This window comes from Bufo gargarizans, chromosome 2 (genome assembly GCF_014858855.1).
Source record: "Bufo gargarizans isolate SCDJY-AF-19 chromosome 2, ASM1485885v1, whole genome shotgun sequence".
Taxonomy (NCBI): Eukaryota; Metazoa; Chordata; class Amphibia; order Anura; family Bufonidae; genus Bufo; species Bufo gargarizans.
Genome location: NC_058081.1, coordinates 94086810 through 94104557, shown reverse-complemented (window position 1 = coordinate 94104557; position 17748 = coordinate 94086810). Strand labels below are relative to the sequence as shown.

General features: G+C 47.3%; 1 protein-coding gene across 1 annotated transcript in view; it reads right to left on the bottom strand.

The window, feature by feature from the left end:
• Positions 1-15458, bottom strand: part of LOC122927453 (MOB kinase activator 1A) — a 32252-nt gene extending 16794 nt beyond the window's left edge. The window contains exons 1-4 of the mRNA XM_044279310.1: positions 15038-15458; positions 14432-14598; positions 9676-9769; positions 4717-4850 (exon numbers count right to left, since the gene is read on the bottom strand). Coding sequence (XP_044135245.1) covers positions 4717-4850; positions 9676-9769; positions 14432-14598; positions 15038-15051 — 409 coding nt within the window. The 5' untranslated portion in view covers positions 15052-15458. The remainder of the gene's footprint in view (positions 1-4716; positions 4851-9675; positions 9770-14431; positions 14599-15037) is intronic.
• Positions 15459-17748: the final 2290 nt, after the last annotated feature.

Below are 17748 nucleotides of genomic sequence, written 5' to 3'. Positions count from 1 at the left end.
CGCGGTCACCAGTATGGTGGTGGTGTGGGGCTATATGATTATTGGGCAACAGCTGGATATGAGAGACAGCCCTGGAGCCAGAAAAATGGCTGTTCCCAACGACACCTCAGGGGCCAGCCTAGGTCCAGCAGGGACCAGTATGGGGGTCCAGCACGCAGGAGACCGGGGAGGGAATGAGGGGAACGTAGGGCTGGAGAAGCCTCTCTCTTACCACAGCCGTCTTCACCCTCGGTCCGTTCCAGCAGGGTCGCCCCTTCAGCTACTGGCACCGTAGTGGCAGGACGCTGGAAGAGGGACTTGGCGTGCGGGCGACCCTTGCGCTGGCGGGATGCAGGGGAGCTGGGCTGCCCTGGTCCACCTTGCCTTCTGTGGGGGAGGCAGCAGTGCGGATGACCGGCACTGGCGCAGCTCGACCCCGGGAGAAACAGAGAGGTCTAGTGCGTCTCTGTTGTCCCTGATGATCTGAAGAAAAAGAAAAAAGCAAAAATCAAAACTAAAAACCAAACAGGAGAAAAACAGCCCTGCAGTAGCAGGGAGTGTCTTGCCTCCTTGGACACTAAGCAAAAACTGGCAGTCTCTCTCTCCAGGCTGAGGGTATAGCTGTGGAGGAGGGGCTTAACAGTTCTCACTTAGTGTCACGCCTCCTATGGAGATGAGCTATACCCAAGGTCTTCTGTGTCCCCCAAGGAAATTGGGCGAGAAACCAGAATTAAACGGATCTGTGCCATTTAATACATCTGGATGCATCCTTTTATGCTGGATCCGGTAGGAAAATCATTGTAGGGTCCCAAATTGTTTTTTTCTGCGGCTTTGTGTCCGGCACTAAAACGGAACAGTGTCATACTTATGCATCCTGATCAGTTTTATCCCCATTGACAACGAATGGGGACAAAATGGAAAAACATTTAACTGAAATCGCAGATGTGAAAGTATCCTAAGCAGATTGTGGCTGGTACCTGTGTGAGGGGCGGCAGAGGAAAGACCCATGAGGACTGCGTAGGTTGACCAATATCTGGGGACAAGCTCCTACGGTATATGTACGTGGAGCTTGCAGAGCTGGAGGCAGCACCATGTCACATCAGCTGTGCCGGTCTGGGGTGTGCAGTTGCTCAAGTAGCAATTCCCTATGGCTCTAGTTTAGCAGAAAACTGCTCTGGATCAGCGGCAGCCAGCTAGCTCAACGCGACTGACAGGAGCATGGATGGACAGCACGGACATCTGCTTCCACACCTTAGGACCACTAAGAATGCAGTGCGGCGGCATTCTTCTGACTGCAGAGCCATCAGAGGCGAGGCCGCTGCCAGACAAGATGTCTACTCCGGTGTCACGGCTGGAGAGGTATGATGAAGTGCTGCTCGCCGAGGCACCACTGCTGCTAAACTCTCCCGTCCGGTGTTCTCCCCTTCACTGCCACTAGGTCCTCGGCCGACGTCCACCAACTGAGCCAGGCTCACAATTACATTACATTGCTGCTCTGACTGCACCAGCATGCCCTGGTGAGCCTCTTATAACGAGGGACAGAAGAATAATCACAGGCTCAGCCAGGGCATGCTGGTGCAGTGTAGTCAGGACATTACATTTGTCTCATCAGTACTATGCCTGCAAAAGAGCTGGAGATATTTCTGCTCTGTCATCTCATATGTGGGATCTACAGAGCAGAACAGCTTAATGTGGGGTCAATCATGGTGCTGATGGCCCAATGTAGTATGGAAGATACAGAGCACTTATAACGTGGCTGCCTGTGCACCCAGACATGATGTGGACTGACAGAGGCAAACATAACACCCTGACTACAGTGCACCAGCATGCCCTGGCTGAGCAGCCTCTGATCGATCTTCTGTCCCTCTCATCAGGGCATGCTGGTGCAGTCAGGATGCAGTGTTTGCATTTTTGGCTGAGTTATATTTTAAAAATAAGAAAACATGAGTTTTTCAATGACATAACAGTCAGATAAATGTATAACTATCTAAATGTGCCATTTACGCAGGAAGTCACTTACAGAGTAGACTAGTAATGGTTTCCCTGCATAGGTAGCGACCTTTTAACGTTATAAAGGCCTCTATTTATTATAATTACTGCAACTTTCATACTTCTCCTCGGCAAAAAATACTCTTCAAAAATGCCAGAGGGAGTATTTTTACTCTTCCAGAAAAAGTGTAGTGCGACCTCTGCACCATGAGGACCTGGAGTCCTTCGTTTCTGAACCGCGAGTGTCCCACCCATCAGAACATTGAGCTGTATAGCGTCCTATAAACCACGTTTCCACTTTCACTGCGAAAATATACAGATTAATCTGAAAAGATGGGGACAAGTAGCGATGTCATATAATAGAGTACAATGACAAAAGGATATGGTGATGGCTTGTCCAATCCCTAACACATGTACCCCTCCCCGATGCAGGCCCGCTCTCACCATCGATGAGGATATACTGTATAAGAAGGCCTTTAGTGTATGAAAATAATATAAATTGCTTTATAATGGCTTCCGTCTATGCTGCGAGGCCGCCGACACGGTGACCCCATGAGGGCATTTCTTGTTCCGATTTTCGTAGTGTCCAGACCCTCGTGTACAAAGTCGGTTTCAAGCAAAGCACTGGTGTTGTCTACAGTAACCTACGGATTCTTTTTTTTTTCCAGCTCAGTTTTCAGAAGAAACAATCTGATCGGTGTGTGCCGGCAGCGCTGACATCATCAAGTGTTGTCATGAGATCCGCACATGACCGCGGCCTGAGGAATCGGGCTTGTATCATGTGCTGATCATGTCTCGTGGCCCAGGACACATGCAGCCTTTACAAAAGCAGGTCCATGAGACGTAAGGAGCATCGCCTACCAGCGTCTGCCTTGTACAATTATCTGACACCGTTCTAGAGCAAACAGGGAAGTCTGAACAGCGCCGTATAATAAACTTCTAATGATTAACGCTGTAAGAAGAGAGGGCCACCCGGGTACTGTGACTGCCTGGCATTGGTAATATACACCGCTATCAAATACAGATAACCATAAGCCATACATCATGCTAAGGAATGGGAAGTTGGCAGCAATTTTGATGTGAAACCCATGAAAAAAAATAAAAATAGCTTTTACCCCATAAGTTTCACCCACTGAAGTGAGTGGGAGCAGCGCTGCGTAACCAGAGCTCCCGAAGAACCGACCTATCCTGAGGACAGGCCAATATCAAAATCCCAGAGAACCCCTTTCATGTCTGAAACTATGTCTAGATCCAGTCCAGAGAACACACATCGCTTGCTAATTCAAAGCGGACACTTTCATATCGGAGTTAATGGAGGGTTGGTCACACGCCACGACAGACTTCAATGGAAAAAGCAGCCCTAATCTCTCAAAAGGTGAGGATCCAAGAGGTGGGACCGGCAGCCATCAGGCCTTGCTGGCCTATTCTGTGGAGAGGCCACAAATATGCAAGATGGGGACATCACTTTAAAGGGCATCGGTCAGATTTGTAGGTAAGACACTGGTCGACCTGTTATATGTGCGCTTGGCAGCTGAAGGCATCTGTGTTGGTCCCATGTTCATATGTCTGCATTTATTTTATGGAAATGAGCCTCTAGGAGCAACGGGGGCGTTGCCATTACACCTAGAGGCTTAACTCCCTGCTGTGCCGTCTGCACTTTGATTAACAGGTCAGGCCTGATCACATTTACACTGCATGGCCCTGCCAATCAGAGTGCATGGGGTGTAGTAGTTGCAGAGATAGAGCCTCTAGGTGTAATGGTAACGCCCCGTTGCTCCTAGAGGCTCATTTGCATATATTAAAACCTCATTTTTCTCAGCAATGCGGGCACATATGAACATGGGACCAACGCTGATGCCTTAAGCGCACATGTAACAGGTCAGCCAGTGTCATAGGTACATATCTGCTGACAGATGCCCTTTAAATAAATGTAGTAATTCAAAACACTTTGCAATTACTCAAATTCCTTTGGTCTGATGCCACAATAAACTGAAATACCCAGTTCGGGTCCATTAGGCCGTCCGTAGTTCAGGTAGTGCAGTCCGCATCCGTAGTTCCGTTCCGCAGCCTTGCAAAAAGATAGAGCATGTCCTATTCTTACCCGCAATCGCAGACAAGAATAGGCATTTCTATCACAGGGCCGGCCATGTGCGATCCGCAAAATGTGGAATGCACATGGCCAGTACCCGCGTTTTGAGGAACACAAAACAATTGTGGACGTCTGACTGGACCTTTAACCTGACACTGATATCAAACTACAGTCATCTCCAACACTTACTGGGATTTACTAGGTAAAGCAGCTAAGGGCAATTAGATCCATTAGGGTCCATTCACACGTCCGTAAGTGTTTTGTGGATCCGCAAAACATGGACACCGGCAATGTGCATTCCGCAATTTGCAGACCGTACATTGCGGCACTATAATAGAAAATGCCTAATCTTGTCCGCAATTGCAGACAAGAATAGGAAATGTTCTTTTTTTTTTGCGGAAACGGAAGCACGGATGCGGAAATGCGAATCCACAAATGCGTACAGCACATATCGGCCCCATTGAAAATTAATGGGTCGGCACCCGTCTTGCTAAATTGCGGAACGGATGCGGACCCATTTTGCGGACGTGTGAACGGACCCTTATATGTATAGCCTGAATGACAAAATCCTTTATATTTTTCCAGCAGAAATGCATTAATGACATCTATTGGGCTTTTATCATATAGAATCAGGTTCCAGTAACTGCCGACTGACTTACCTATCTTGGAGGGGAACAGCGTCTCATCATCCAGCTGGTCTTGAACCCAGGTCATCAGGTAATCAATATACTTGGGAGCAGAACACTTGATGGGCTTCTTAATGTTTGTGCCATCTGCCCAGTGATATTCGTACCTGTAAGACATAGAAACCGGTAAATGAGCCGAACCTCATCTGTGAAAGATTTACTTTACAAAAAGAGAAGAGTCCACACTCCGAATGCCATAGGTGCACGTCAGAGGGCGCTGATTTTTGGCACCTCATCTGGGCGTGCCCAGTTTTACAAACGTTTTGGGGTGAAGTTACAAACTTGCTCTCAGATCTTATAGGCATCGCACTCTCACTAGACCCGAAAATTTGCATATTTGGAATACTAGACGAAACTGTACATTCGCATCACACTAGGATTTTTTTGAGAGAGACATTATTTTTAGCACGTAAGGCAATAGCCATGAGATGGATGGGGGACAGGGCACCCTCTCTTACGCAGTGGAAACAACTGGTTAACACTATCATACCATATGAAAACATAGTGTATAAGAATAGGGGCTGCTCGCCCAAATTTCAAAAAGTGTGGGGAGTGTGGTGTGCGTCCTCTAGGACAGCTTATTCTGCTAGAAGACTAACTGAAGCACTAAATGCGGAACAAGTTGGATAAGTATGAAACACCTTGACATGCGGAAATAGTTGGTGCAGGTGAATGTACTGGAAATTATGAGGGGAGGTGTATTAGAAGATTTTACACGACCATGCAAATATCTCTTGTCTAGGAAAGAATAAGCAAAGGATTGTATACGGCATAGAAGTTTGTGTTATTGTCTTTATTCTTTTATTGTGCAAAGTCGTGTCACTTTTGTGTCATTATCAACATTACTGATGTACATTGTGTCATGATATGTGTACAAAGATTGACATCATAATTGACTGTGTGTTCAATAAAAAGAATTAAAAAAAAAAGAGAAGAGTCAAAGTATTTAGAAATTCCAAAAATACAGTTCACTCCTTCACAATTCTAATTTTTATAGTTTTGTCCACTGTGGCATACATTAAAGAGAACCCATCACAAGGAACTGCGGTCAGCAGGTTATACAGCATGAAGAGCTGAGCAGATTGCTAGGTCTTATCCCTGTAATACTGTATACATAGCTGTCCGTCACTGATCAGACCCAGGTACAACGGAGCTCCGAAAAAGAAGAGGACTCACATACTAATGTATTGTGATTGTCCATATTGCCTCCTTTGCTGGCTGGATTCATTTTTCCATCACATTATTCACTGGTCATGACCACCTTGCAATCCAGCAGCGGTGGTCATGCTTGCACACTATACGAAAAGGTACTGGCTTCTCTGGTGGCCCGGACCATGGGGGTGTGCATAGGCAGGCATACACACCTCGTATCTGTGCTGCAGCAGTGGCCCTAACCCCTGGAAACGGGCAGTGTATAATGTGATGGAAAAATGTATCTGCACACAAAAAAAAAAAAAAAAAAAAAAAAAAAAAAAAAAAAGAGAATTTGTCTTTAAAAAAATCCAAGTGTTTATTTTGTATTCAAAAAGCCGTAAAATAGGTTCCAGCAGAATAAAAAAAACTAATCAAGGCAGCAAAGGAGGCAATATGGACAATTGCAGCAAATTAGCTGCAGTGGGACAACCTCTTTATTGTAGTTTGTAGAAATGACAAGTTTTTACTGAATCTTTTCCCACAAAATGACAGATCCATCTATTCAGCTCGTCGGGCTCTACAACACGCTGATTGGTGACAGGTTCTCTCCAAGGCCTCATTCACACATAGTTGGACCACGGTCCGTGAAAAGCCGGCCTGCCTTCCTGCTGAGTGCACGGCGTCATTGGTTGCTACGACACCGTGCGCTTAGTGCCGCCACTGTACAGTATAGATCATACGAGTGTATTACTGTACAGCAGCAGCAGCACAAAGCACACGGCGTCATTGATTGCTATGCACTCAGCAGGACGGGTTTCACGGACCGTGGTCTGGAAATCCACGTATGTGTGAATGAGGCCTAACTGTCTTATTAGCCTGAAACCCAAACCTTTTAATGGCTTTGGCAGCTGGACACCAAGGGGGGAATTTATCAGAGGGGAATATCTGGAGTCTGTGTTGGAGGACTTTGTGCCACAGGTTGTTTGACAAGTTTGTCTTGTCCTTAAACCTTCTGTCTAGAGAAGCTCCTCCGGGTTTCCTATTCCACCCTCCTCCTGGAGTGAGTGCGACTTTTTAGGCAGGCTGACTTTTTACACTCGCGCAAAAGTTTGCGCCTTTATGCATGTGTACACCACTCACTCCAGTTTTGTAATATGGGAGCGTGGTTAACCATGTTAATGAGTTTTACTCCAGATTTATTATTGAGACTTTTTTTTTTAAAGGAGCAGGAAAACTGGAGCAGCCTCTTCACACAGAAGTGTTAGGTTTAAGGACAAGCCAACATTTATCAGACAACCTGTGACATTTGATAAATGTGGCATAAAGTTCTCCAACACAAACTGAAGCAAAACCGACTTCAGACATTCCCCTCTGATAAATTCCCCCTATGAGTTTTACCTAGTAAGAATTGTCAGGATTATAGAAAAACCTTGGCTGAGTCACGGGTGCGAGGGAGCGGTACTGGGAGCCTGAAGCTACGGGTGCCGGCTGTTTGGCAGAAATGCCACACAAATTTCTGTGCGTTTCCATGCCAAATCCACACGTGTTACCGTACTTTCGGATTTGATGCAGTTTTGCTGCAGAAATCGGAGCCACAGAATTGACATGCTGCAGATTTCAAAACCCGCACGGCAGGTCCATTACCGCATGGAAGAAAAAAAAAAAAGCACATGAGCGTTGTCTAACCTCATACGCTCTGCTGGTACCGTATTAGACATGATCACAAAAAAGTGTTGGTGAAAGAGGGGTAGAAAAGTAACTTAGGAAAAAAAAAATCTAAAATATAACTTAAATCACCTATATTAAAAGAAATGGTAGGAAAAAATTACCCCCAAAGAAACAAAAAATGAAACAAAATATAAATGCCCACAAAAAGTGTGACTAATATAATTAGGGTACTGGGGCCTTCCCTGGGTAAATATACAATACAGTGGGCAATGTGTGCGCCATTTACTCACCATTCCTGTAGTTTCTCTGAAAAGATGCCCACGGGCTTGCCACACACATTGCCCACTGTATTGTATATGTATATTTACCCAGGGAAGGCTCCAGTATCCTCCAGATTAAAAGTTATTTTTTAGATGTTTTTTTTCTTAATAAGTTACTGTATTATGCTGCGCTTTTTCTGCACAAGAACCCATGTGGAAAAACTGCAGGTAATCTGCAATGCGTGCAGGTAGGAACTAAAACCAGAGCCAATTCATGAGACAAGAAGCCCTCAGCCACAACATGAACTAAACATGGCCGCTGCCCTCATTTATTTTACCATTCCATCCAAATACCGTGATCTCACGTAGCCCGGAGGAAGAACATCAAGACAGAGTATGACGACAGTACCGATACGCCTCATGATCTAAATTAATTTCTAGAACATATCTAGGAATTACAGTTCAAAATATCCTGCTATCCCCTATAGCAGGTCTGTTTTAGGGCCCATGCACAAAAACCTGCGTGTCCGCTAAATAGCGGTCTGCAATGCACGGACACCGGCAGTGTGCCCACCATTTACAGATGTGTGCCAATTCACTTAAATGGGTCCTCAATCCGCACCACAAAAAAAGTAGAACACGTTCCATTTATTAGGGGTGGGAAAGCATAGACTGAAATAGCACAGAAGCACTCCGTATCTTGCAGATTGTTTCAATGGGTCCGCACACACGACCAGTGCCTATATACCGTGGACCCGCTATTTGTGGGTCACACATGTTCGTGTGCATGAGCCCTTACCTTGATCTTCAGAAAACTCATCTTAAAAGGTAAATTCCCATGTGGCAGCATATGCGGAAGACCCACCCCATGACGATGTTCTGCAACAAGTCTGCTTTGTGTGAATACACCCTAGATCATTTTTTTTACCCCCACAAAAGGAAATTTTGGCCATAAGTGTCAAATACAAGACAGGTACTAGCTTGTCCATACCGCACACGGCCTAGAACAGTTAGAGCTGTGCGGCCATTTAATCAAAGGACCTCTGTTCTCCTTATAGCGGATGGGACCCCATCGAGCAGACATTTATGACTTAGGGCTCATGCACACAAACGTATTTTCTTTCCGTGTCCGTTTAGTTTTTTTTTGTGGACCATATGCGGAACCATTCATTTCAATGGGTCAGGAGAAAAAATAAAATAAAAAAAAAATAACAGAAGTTACTCCGTGTGTATTCCGTTTCCGTATACCCGTTCCGCAAAAAAAAAAAAAAAAAAAAATAGAACATGTCCTATTATTGTCTGCATTACGGACAAGGATAGTACTGTTAGGGTCCATTCACACGTCTGCAACTGTTTTGCGGCCCACACTTGGCCGGCACTATGATAGAAATGCCTATTCTTGTCTGTGGCTGTGTATAGTATAGGACATGCTCTATTTTTTTCGCGGGGCACGGAACAGAAGTCTGCTGTCCACATCTTTTGTGGCCCCTTTGAAAATGAATCAATCCGCACCTGTTCCGCATAATTGCGGAATGGATGTGGACCCATTATGCAGACGTGTGAATGGACCAGCTGTTTCATTCCGCAAAATACGGATTGCACACAGACGTCATCTGTATTTTGTGTGGATCCCCTTTTGCGGACAGCAAAACTCATACGGTTGTGTGCACGAGCCCTTATCTGCCACATGTGAATGGTCCCTAAAGGGAAGTAACAAGAATCCTTCATCAGCTCCGAGGTCAGCTGTGCAGGGCAGGCAGGTGGTCAGAAACAGGAGAAGTGTCCAACAACAAACTGGAAGACCAGCCATTCAACGCCATCCCCCAAATACATCTATTTGTGTGGTTCCTCTCAGCAGGCTGGCACATACCTGGGCCCCGCAGACATCACTGAGCAGCTGCTCTCCGTGCAGAACTCGGTGATTGTTCCATACAGCATGTTAATCTGGTTGAAGAAATCCACAGCTGAGGGGGGGAAAAAAATACAAATTACTGATAACATTTAATCCTTGTCCACAAAATCAAGGATGAGATCTGGTTACATTTAGGAAGTGCCCAATGAATGCCTGTAACATGTGTCATTGCCGAGCATACGTCTCCTAGACCTATAGGGAAGTAAAAAAGAAACTGCAAGGAATACTCCTCTTTGGGCATCCATCCCTCTGGGGTAACCATGTCTGACGGCCTACAGGCATCACAGCTGAAAATCCTCAACTTGGACCCTTCTCTATTAGACAGAGAGAAGAGCATCTACCTGCGGTATCTGTACCCCATGTGGTACTCGCCACAGGTTGAGGGGGTAAGCAAGAGGGTCTCTCGACATTCAACTATACTGACGTCCTCAAGGTGATGCAGTTGAATGCTGCGGCAAGGCACGGAGCGATGTCCCTGTCCCGTCTTCACTCCAATAGGCACCAGGCCAGAAGCCCATCAGAGGCCGGAACAGGCGGCTCAATGAGGTCGGTACCGTCGGGCTGCAAGCAGGAGACCGTGGCATGGAGCTACGTATACCAGCATGTTATTTTACTTTAGCAGGATGCTGTTGGGTCACCACAGGGGGGGCAGGGGCATTATTTTAAATAGAGTGGCACCATGGGATCATTACTAATAAAGGCAGCAGTATAAGGGAGATTTTTTTTTTCTTATGACACAAATAAGCAGGCAATTCTGTCTTATGGCACACATAAGGGGCATTATAGGGTCACTTGGCTGTACCTGTCGAGAAATAGATTGAGAACTACTGATCTAGAGGACTCTGCACAGCCGGACAGAATATAAAATGTCTATCAAGGCAAGGAAATATATGAAAATACAGGTGTGACCATAAATCATGTACCGCACCTTCCCTAATAGATATCATCCCTAAGGCTACTTTCATATTTGTGGCAGCCTTCGCCAGTAGGTGAACAGCCTGCCAGATCTGTGCTGCCGCTAGTGCACGTGTGCCGCCAGAAGTCCACTCCGGCCCTATTCACTACAATGGGGGTGGGCCGGAGGTCCGGCTACAGCACGGCAAACATGCCGAGAGGTGGCCAGAATAAAACTATGGCATGTCATAGTTTTATTCCAGCCGCCTCTCAGCATGTTTGCCGTGCTGTAGCCGGACCTCCGCCCCGATCATAGTGAATAGGGCCGGAGTGGGCAAGTGTGCCCTAGCTGCAGCACAGATCAGACAGGCTGTTCACCTGCCGGAGAAGGCTGCCACAAATGTGAAAGTAGCCTAAGCCTTTATGAGCCAGAGGAGGAGGGCAGAATACAGGTACCAGGCTACAGCAGCCTGCATTCTGCATATGGCAGAGGGTGAAATAGCTCTTCTAACAACATCCATATAATTGGACTCATCCACTGCTGCTCCATTATCAGGGTCACCCACACTCAAAAGGAGCCATTCTGATAAACGAACAGATAGAACACGGACAGCGTCTGTAAGTAAGGGCTGCGGGACTCCTAGAAGAAGGCGTTGAAACACCACGCGTCTACGTCACATACGGCAAACTGTGCTTTTCTGTGGAAGGAGATTATAAGTCTGACTCCTGCATCCCCCGATACACTACCGGCACAGTCTCGGTGCAGTCCAGCTCAGGCCTGATGGACCTATAACTACTCGGCGGGTCTTAGTCACACAATGCTGTTAGACTGTGTGTTATAGGTGCAACTGAACCATGTTTTAGGTTGTGATTTTGCTGCAATAAAAGCAATAAACTGTAATTTAAAGGGGTCACTGAGTTTTCAGAAAATGTTGGAGATATATCAAAAGTTTTGACTGGTGGGGTCCTGAGTTCAGAGACCCCCCTGATCGCGAGAGAGAAGTGCTTGCATAGCATGCTGCAGGGGACGGTCTGAGAAAGCCCCATGACTTTCCATTGAGTCTGTCTCGCTTCCTCTCCCGGAGCAGAGAAAGAACCATGTGAGTGGGGGTCTCAGCACTCGGATCAAAAACTTTCATGTCTCTATATCAAAAGTTTTCAGAAAAACTCCTGACCCTTTATCCGCCTTGTGTGAATAATACCTTTACCCAAGAACTGATTGATCAGGCCAGCCACGAGTTCCCTGACCCAGACAGCACACCGGGTCTGCAGGTACCAGTCTGTCATCTACTATCTCTGACCATAGCATGTACAACGGAACCGAGACAGAACAGAGCCCTGATGCTGAAGTCATGATGCCACACCAATGACATCACTATGACATCACTGGAACTTCCTGAGAACGGGGGAGGCACATGAACAGACATGTGAGCCATCCTGGCCTCTCAACATACAGATCTACATGTAGGGACTGCACAACCTCAGTAAAGAAACCTAAGATAAGGCTTAAACAAAAGTAAAAACTAAAGAGGTTCCTGCAGTTAAATCAATCAGGCAACCCCATTATGTGCAATGTACAAATACACTTGCCTTAAAGGGGTTGTCCGGGTTAAGAGCTGAAACTTGACATACCCTTACTTTCACCAGGCAGCCCTCCCTGACAAGAGCATCTCATGCTCCAATGCACTCCCTTGCCCTGCGCTAGATCGTGCAGGGCACGGGCTCTTTTGTTTATCACAAACGTCACCGGCTCTGATAGGCGGGCTTTAGCGCTGCCCTAGCTGTTTTACTGGCTAGGGCAGCGCTACAGCCCGCCCATCAGTGCCGGTAACGTCACTGGGCTTCCTGCCAGCCCCATGGAGGGCCCCGGTACGTCACCAGATCTCCCAAAAATGCCTTTGCCCTGCGCGATTTAGCACAGGGCAAAGGAGAGCATCCTGTTATGGGTGCTGCCTGGGTGAAAATGGAGGTATGTCCGGGTTCAGATCTGAACCCAGACAACCCCTTTAAGCAGGACTGATCCCCAAAGGGGTGTTAAAGGGGTTGTCTCACTTCAGCAAGTTGCATTTATCAATCTCACAGAACTGGAAGGACTGAATTGAAAGACCCTTGGCTGGCTACAAAAAGGGTTTACAAGCCGTGATACTTGCTACTAGGTAGTAACCATGCAGGGTGCCAAAAGTTTTGCTTCAGGTAGTTTTTTGTAATTTTGAAAATGTAAAAGATGAAAATAAAAAAAATAGTTTTTGTTTAAAACACAAAGGGAATGTGTCATCTTTAACTGCATGTCTTTCAGAGATCCTTTCATGTTCAACCTGCTTAACTGTTCACAGGAACAGTAATTTTTACCGGCGGTGCCCAAACTTTAGCATGCCCTGTTCCTGCTATCCACAGCTCCGCTGATGAGCACTGGTTTCTGTGGCTGCCTCTCTGCCATGATCATCAGCTCTACTACTGGACTGGAATCAGCACTGATGTGTCCACAAGAGACATCACTGAGGACGCCAGCAGAGCAGATGATCATAGAGAGGAATTAAGCAAGCTGCAGACTAGAAGATAGACACTTGGGAACCAGTGCATAGCTGAGGACAGCAGGCAAGTATGATTCCTCCCACAACGGAGGGAGGCTGCGGCCATCACCACTAGAACACCCTGCTTATCATTGTTTATAGTATGACAGAGAAGAACACAAGAGAGGTGAAAACTGATTCTCTATCACCACTAGAGAACCCTTCTTATCACTGCATATAGTATAAGAGACAGAAGAGAAAACCGGAGAGGTGAGAACTGATTATCTATCACCACTAGAGAACTCTTCTCATCACTGATTATAGTATAAGGACAGGGTACAACACAGGAGAGATGAGAACTGATTATCTATCACCACTAGAACACCCTGCTTATCACTGTTTATATAGTATAAGGACAGGGAAGAACACAGGAGAGGTGAGAACTGATTATATATCACCAATAGAACACCCTGCTTATCACTGTTTATAGTATAAGGACAGGGTAGAACACATTTTACCTTATTTTTATTTTTTTTACAATGCCACCCTATGCTGATGGATGTCAGTGTATGGCATCCGTCTGAGGCATTGGATAAAAGGGGTTATCCAATATCAATAACTGTCCCTCCATGTGCCCGGTCCCCTCACAGGGAATATACTTACCTGGGGCCCTGCACTGCCACTTCTCCCCATGCATGGATGAAAACATCCGGTGTCGGGGGGAGCAGCCAATGGCAGGCGGGGACGGGATGAGCCTCCCTAGCATCGCGTGTGACCAGAAGCAGCCACGCAGGTAAGTATATTCCCTGTGAGAGGCCCTGACAGCCCATGTCCAGATTTGTCCCTTCATATCATTTAGACACAGCTGAGCTAACAGTGCGGCACAGCAGCGCTTTACACATGGACCCAGAACACAGACTTCTGCCGACATCTAACTAGTGGGAGTATTCCCACTTCTGCAAACTGGGAAGCAACTAGAAAATATCCGTGAGAGGAGATGTGTTAGGGGTGTAAGTAACAGTTATTGGTTTAAATATGTCTCTGCCTCCAGACGATTGAGGGGTTCAATCAGCTGGGGGCCCCTAGAACATCCACACTGTATATTACACCGCAGCACGGAAACTATGTTCTTAAAGGGGCCAAATAGGAGCCAAAGGTGATCCGAGACCTCAACATCAGAAAACGTAACGGGCAAGGGGCAGAGTGATGGTGCCCAAGACACTAAACTACATCCCCATATAGTGTGGCCCTTGCAGGCGTACGTATGACAAGAGGTCTCCCTCCCAGTACATGACTGCCGGCATACTCACTGTTCACAGCAATCCACTCATTGAGATCCTCTCCCTCCGGTAACATGACCGCCTGCCGCAGGTTACCGCTGCCGAGCGTGGCCTCTGCATGTTTCAGGAGCTCGTACTGATGCGATCCTTCCGGGATGTTCTTCTTGGGTTTGAATGTTTTTGAAGATCGACTACCGCTGGGGGAACATAACAAAACAACATTATACTAACGGAGGTGACATCATAAAATGTCTGATGACATCATCAGTGGGGTCTGAGCTGGGATCCCTTTCGCTCGCGAGAATCTGTAGGGTCGTCCACTAGATCAGGGCATCAGACTGGCATGACAGGTGATTTACTGCCTGACTACCCCCATGATGACATCATCAGATACCATGGTAATGAGGAGAGGACCCGATACTAATCACTGTATAATCCCTGTACACAGGGGGAGGACCCATGTCCAGCTCCCCTGCACTCTCCACACGTTCAGTACAACCTCCCCGGCTGAGGATGTGGGGGGCGCCCCGGGAGGAGGGTCTCTGCAGGCCTGACAGCCGGGGCCTCCCCTCACATCCCCTTTCTATGCTTGCACTGAAGCGCCCCCCGCCCGTCTCCAGGTTGCCCGCCACTCACAAGAGAAAGCTCATGTTGCCGGGGAAGGAGACTGAGATCTCCGCCCCGCTCCGCTGCGACCGCTTCTCACTATATGATGGGAGGACACGAACACCGACTACTGGCAGCCACTTCCGGCCGAGCCCGCCCAGAAACCAAACCTCGCGGGAAGTGCGCAAGGGCGACCACTCACTCCCCCATATGCCCCGCCCAGCTTGATAGCGATTACACGCCCCTCTGGGTCATAGAGCAGTGATTGGCTTGACGACTTGTCAGTCTTTACAAGTAGGCGGGGCGTTCAGGGTTCCCAAGAAGCGTGAAGAGAAACGCTTGTCAGCCGGGTGTGTGCAGCGGTGCATCAGGCTGCGGTCTGTGCTGAGGACGGCGGCTGTGGTGTGGCGGCCCCAAGCACAGGATTCAGCCTGACGCAGTTCCCCGGGACGCTGACTTCCGCCCGTGCGTGAGACTAAACTACGGCACCCTATTAGGCTCAAAACTAGTGTTGGGCGAACCTGTGTTTATCGAAGTATCCCGTTATGGATGATAAATTCCGTTATGGTAGCGGAATCCATAACGGGATACTTCGATAACCCGAACTTAAAACACAAGTTCTCTCAACACTACTCAAAACACCTGAAGAGAAAGTTACAATGTTTTGGAGCATCCAGTAGTTCTGTAGAAAACCCGCAGCTATTCCTCCCTTTTTATCTATGTCGCACCTCCTAACTTTACACAAAGCGAGGGGCCATATGTGCTGGGCATAGCACGCCGCATCCATTTTTTCATACTAGGCCACGCTGAGGGTTGCCACTAGCGTTGAGCGAACTTGTGTTTTCAAGTTCGGCGTACAAGGTTCGGGTTCTCTAAGAATTCCGTCATGGATTCGTCTACCACGGACCATAAGTTACAATTGCCCAATTGCAAAGGATCACCTTCCTTTTCTTGATATTTGCATCAAAAAGTCTGATGCAGGTAACCTTGTAACCACCACCTACCATAAACCTACCGCCACAAACTATTGAGATGGGAGAGCGATCACCCGATCCCACTTAAACGGGGCGTACCTACGAGACAATATCTTAGACTTTGGCGCAATTGCTCGGAAGAACAAGAGTTTGTGTGCCAGGCAAACTGGCTGAGAACACGTTTTCATGAGCGGGGATATCCTGATAAAGTATTACGCTCGGCAGATCAAAGTGCACATACCTAAAACCGTATTACACTGTTCCATCCACCAGACACAGAAGTGGAGCCACGAAAAATCAGGCTGATTGGGACCTTTGACAGCACATCCAGACGAGTGAGGGATATCATCTCCCAACATTGGGATATTCTCCGCATGGACCTATGTGATTGGTCCCCAACCCTCAGGGTAGAAGTCTGAGGGACCACTTAGTGCACAGTCATTTTATGCTAAAACCAGAAAAAGACTCCAGAACCTGGTTAGACAACCCCGTTTTGGGCTGCTTTCGTTACGGTAATTGTAGTTTTTGTGACCGCGTACAAACCACTAAATCCTTTAAGGGTAATGTGGTTGATACCTTATTCAAGATCTGTGATTTTATTAAATACCGCACAAAAGGGGTAATTTACTTAATCACATGTCAGTGTTGCCTTCAATACGTGGGCATAACACATAGAGAATTTTGCTGACGTATCGGCAAACATATCTGTGATATCCGAAACAAAAAAGATACAACAGTGGCCAGGCATGCCGTGGAGGTGCATAATGGTGCTGTAAACGATCTCCCGGCACCCGACCGGCTACCTCCATTAATGGATGCTCATCTTCCAACAAGGTTACCACCCACAGTAAAAACAGCCAATAACTACATACAATACACTCAGACACTCCCACAGAAAATCCTCCCCTCTGCCTGTGATACAATTACCTCACACTGGGTTGATGTAATCATCACAGGCAGGAAAATACACATTGTCTTCTGTCCTGGAGACAACCGAGACGTAATTCAATTATCTCTCAGGACAAAGGGACATCGCCAATACAGACCTCACTACACAACATATACAATGTCCCACCCTTTACAATGCACATAGGCATTTAACATCCCAAAATGTCACGAATTAGACCAGGGGTTCAAGTTAGTACAAGTCTTTTGTGAACATAAGAAGCCTGGCTGATGAGAGGGCCGATAATCCTGGGGCAAGAGGCTAGCAAACAGGCCCCTCCAAAACCCAGTGGCAAGGTTAGTTTCGCCACAGGTGCCACAAGACGTGTCCGGTTTGTAGGTATAGAACGGTTTCCGCGCTCACTAGGAGGGGGTATTGGGACAAAGAGATCCTCCAGAGGATTCTGTTAGGTTTAGGGCAAAGTCCGCGAACACCCGTGCCCCCCACACACACTAAATAAAGTTTTCCACGCACGAACACACTCCCCTATGGCCCGCCGAATGTTCTCGGCCGAGGAGGCATACGCCCAGCTTGCCTCCGACTCCGAGAGCCCCAGTGAGGACGAGGATGACCCCACTTTCCTCTTGTCATCCGCGTCCTCCTCATCATCTAGCGATGATGATGAGCCCACAAGGTGGTGGAGACGCTGCCAGGCGGAGCAAGGGGACCGCCATGCCAGGGACCCTGTGGCCCACCCTAGTACGAGCAGCTCTGAGGCTCGTACTAGTTTTCCAGCCCACCAGATAAGTCCATCTGAGCCCCCTACCGGTGAACTTGCATGGTGTACCCCAGAGGATTTTTAGCCCGTGATTCCTGATTTT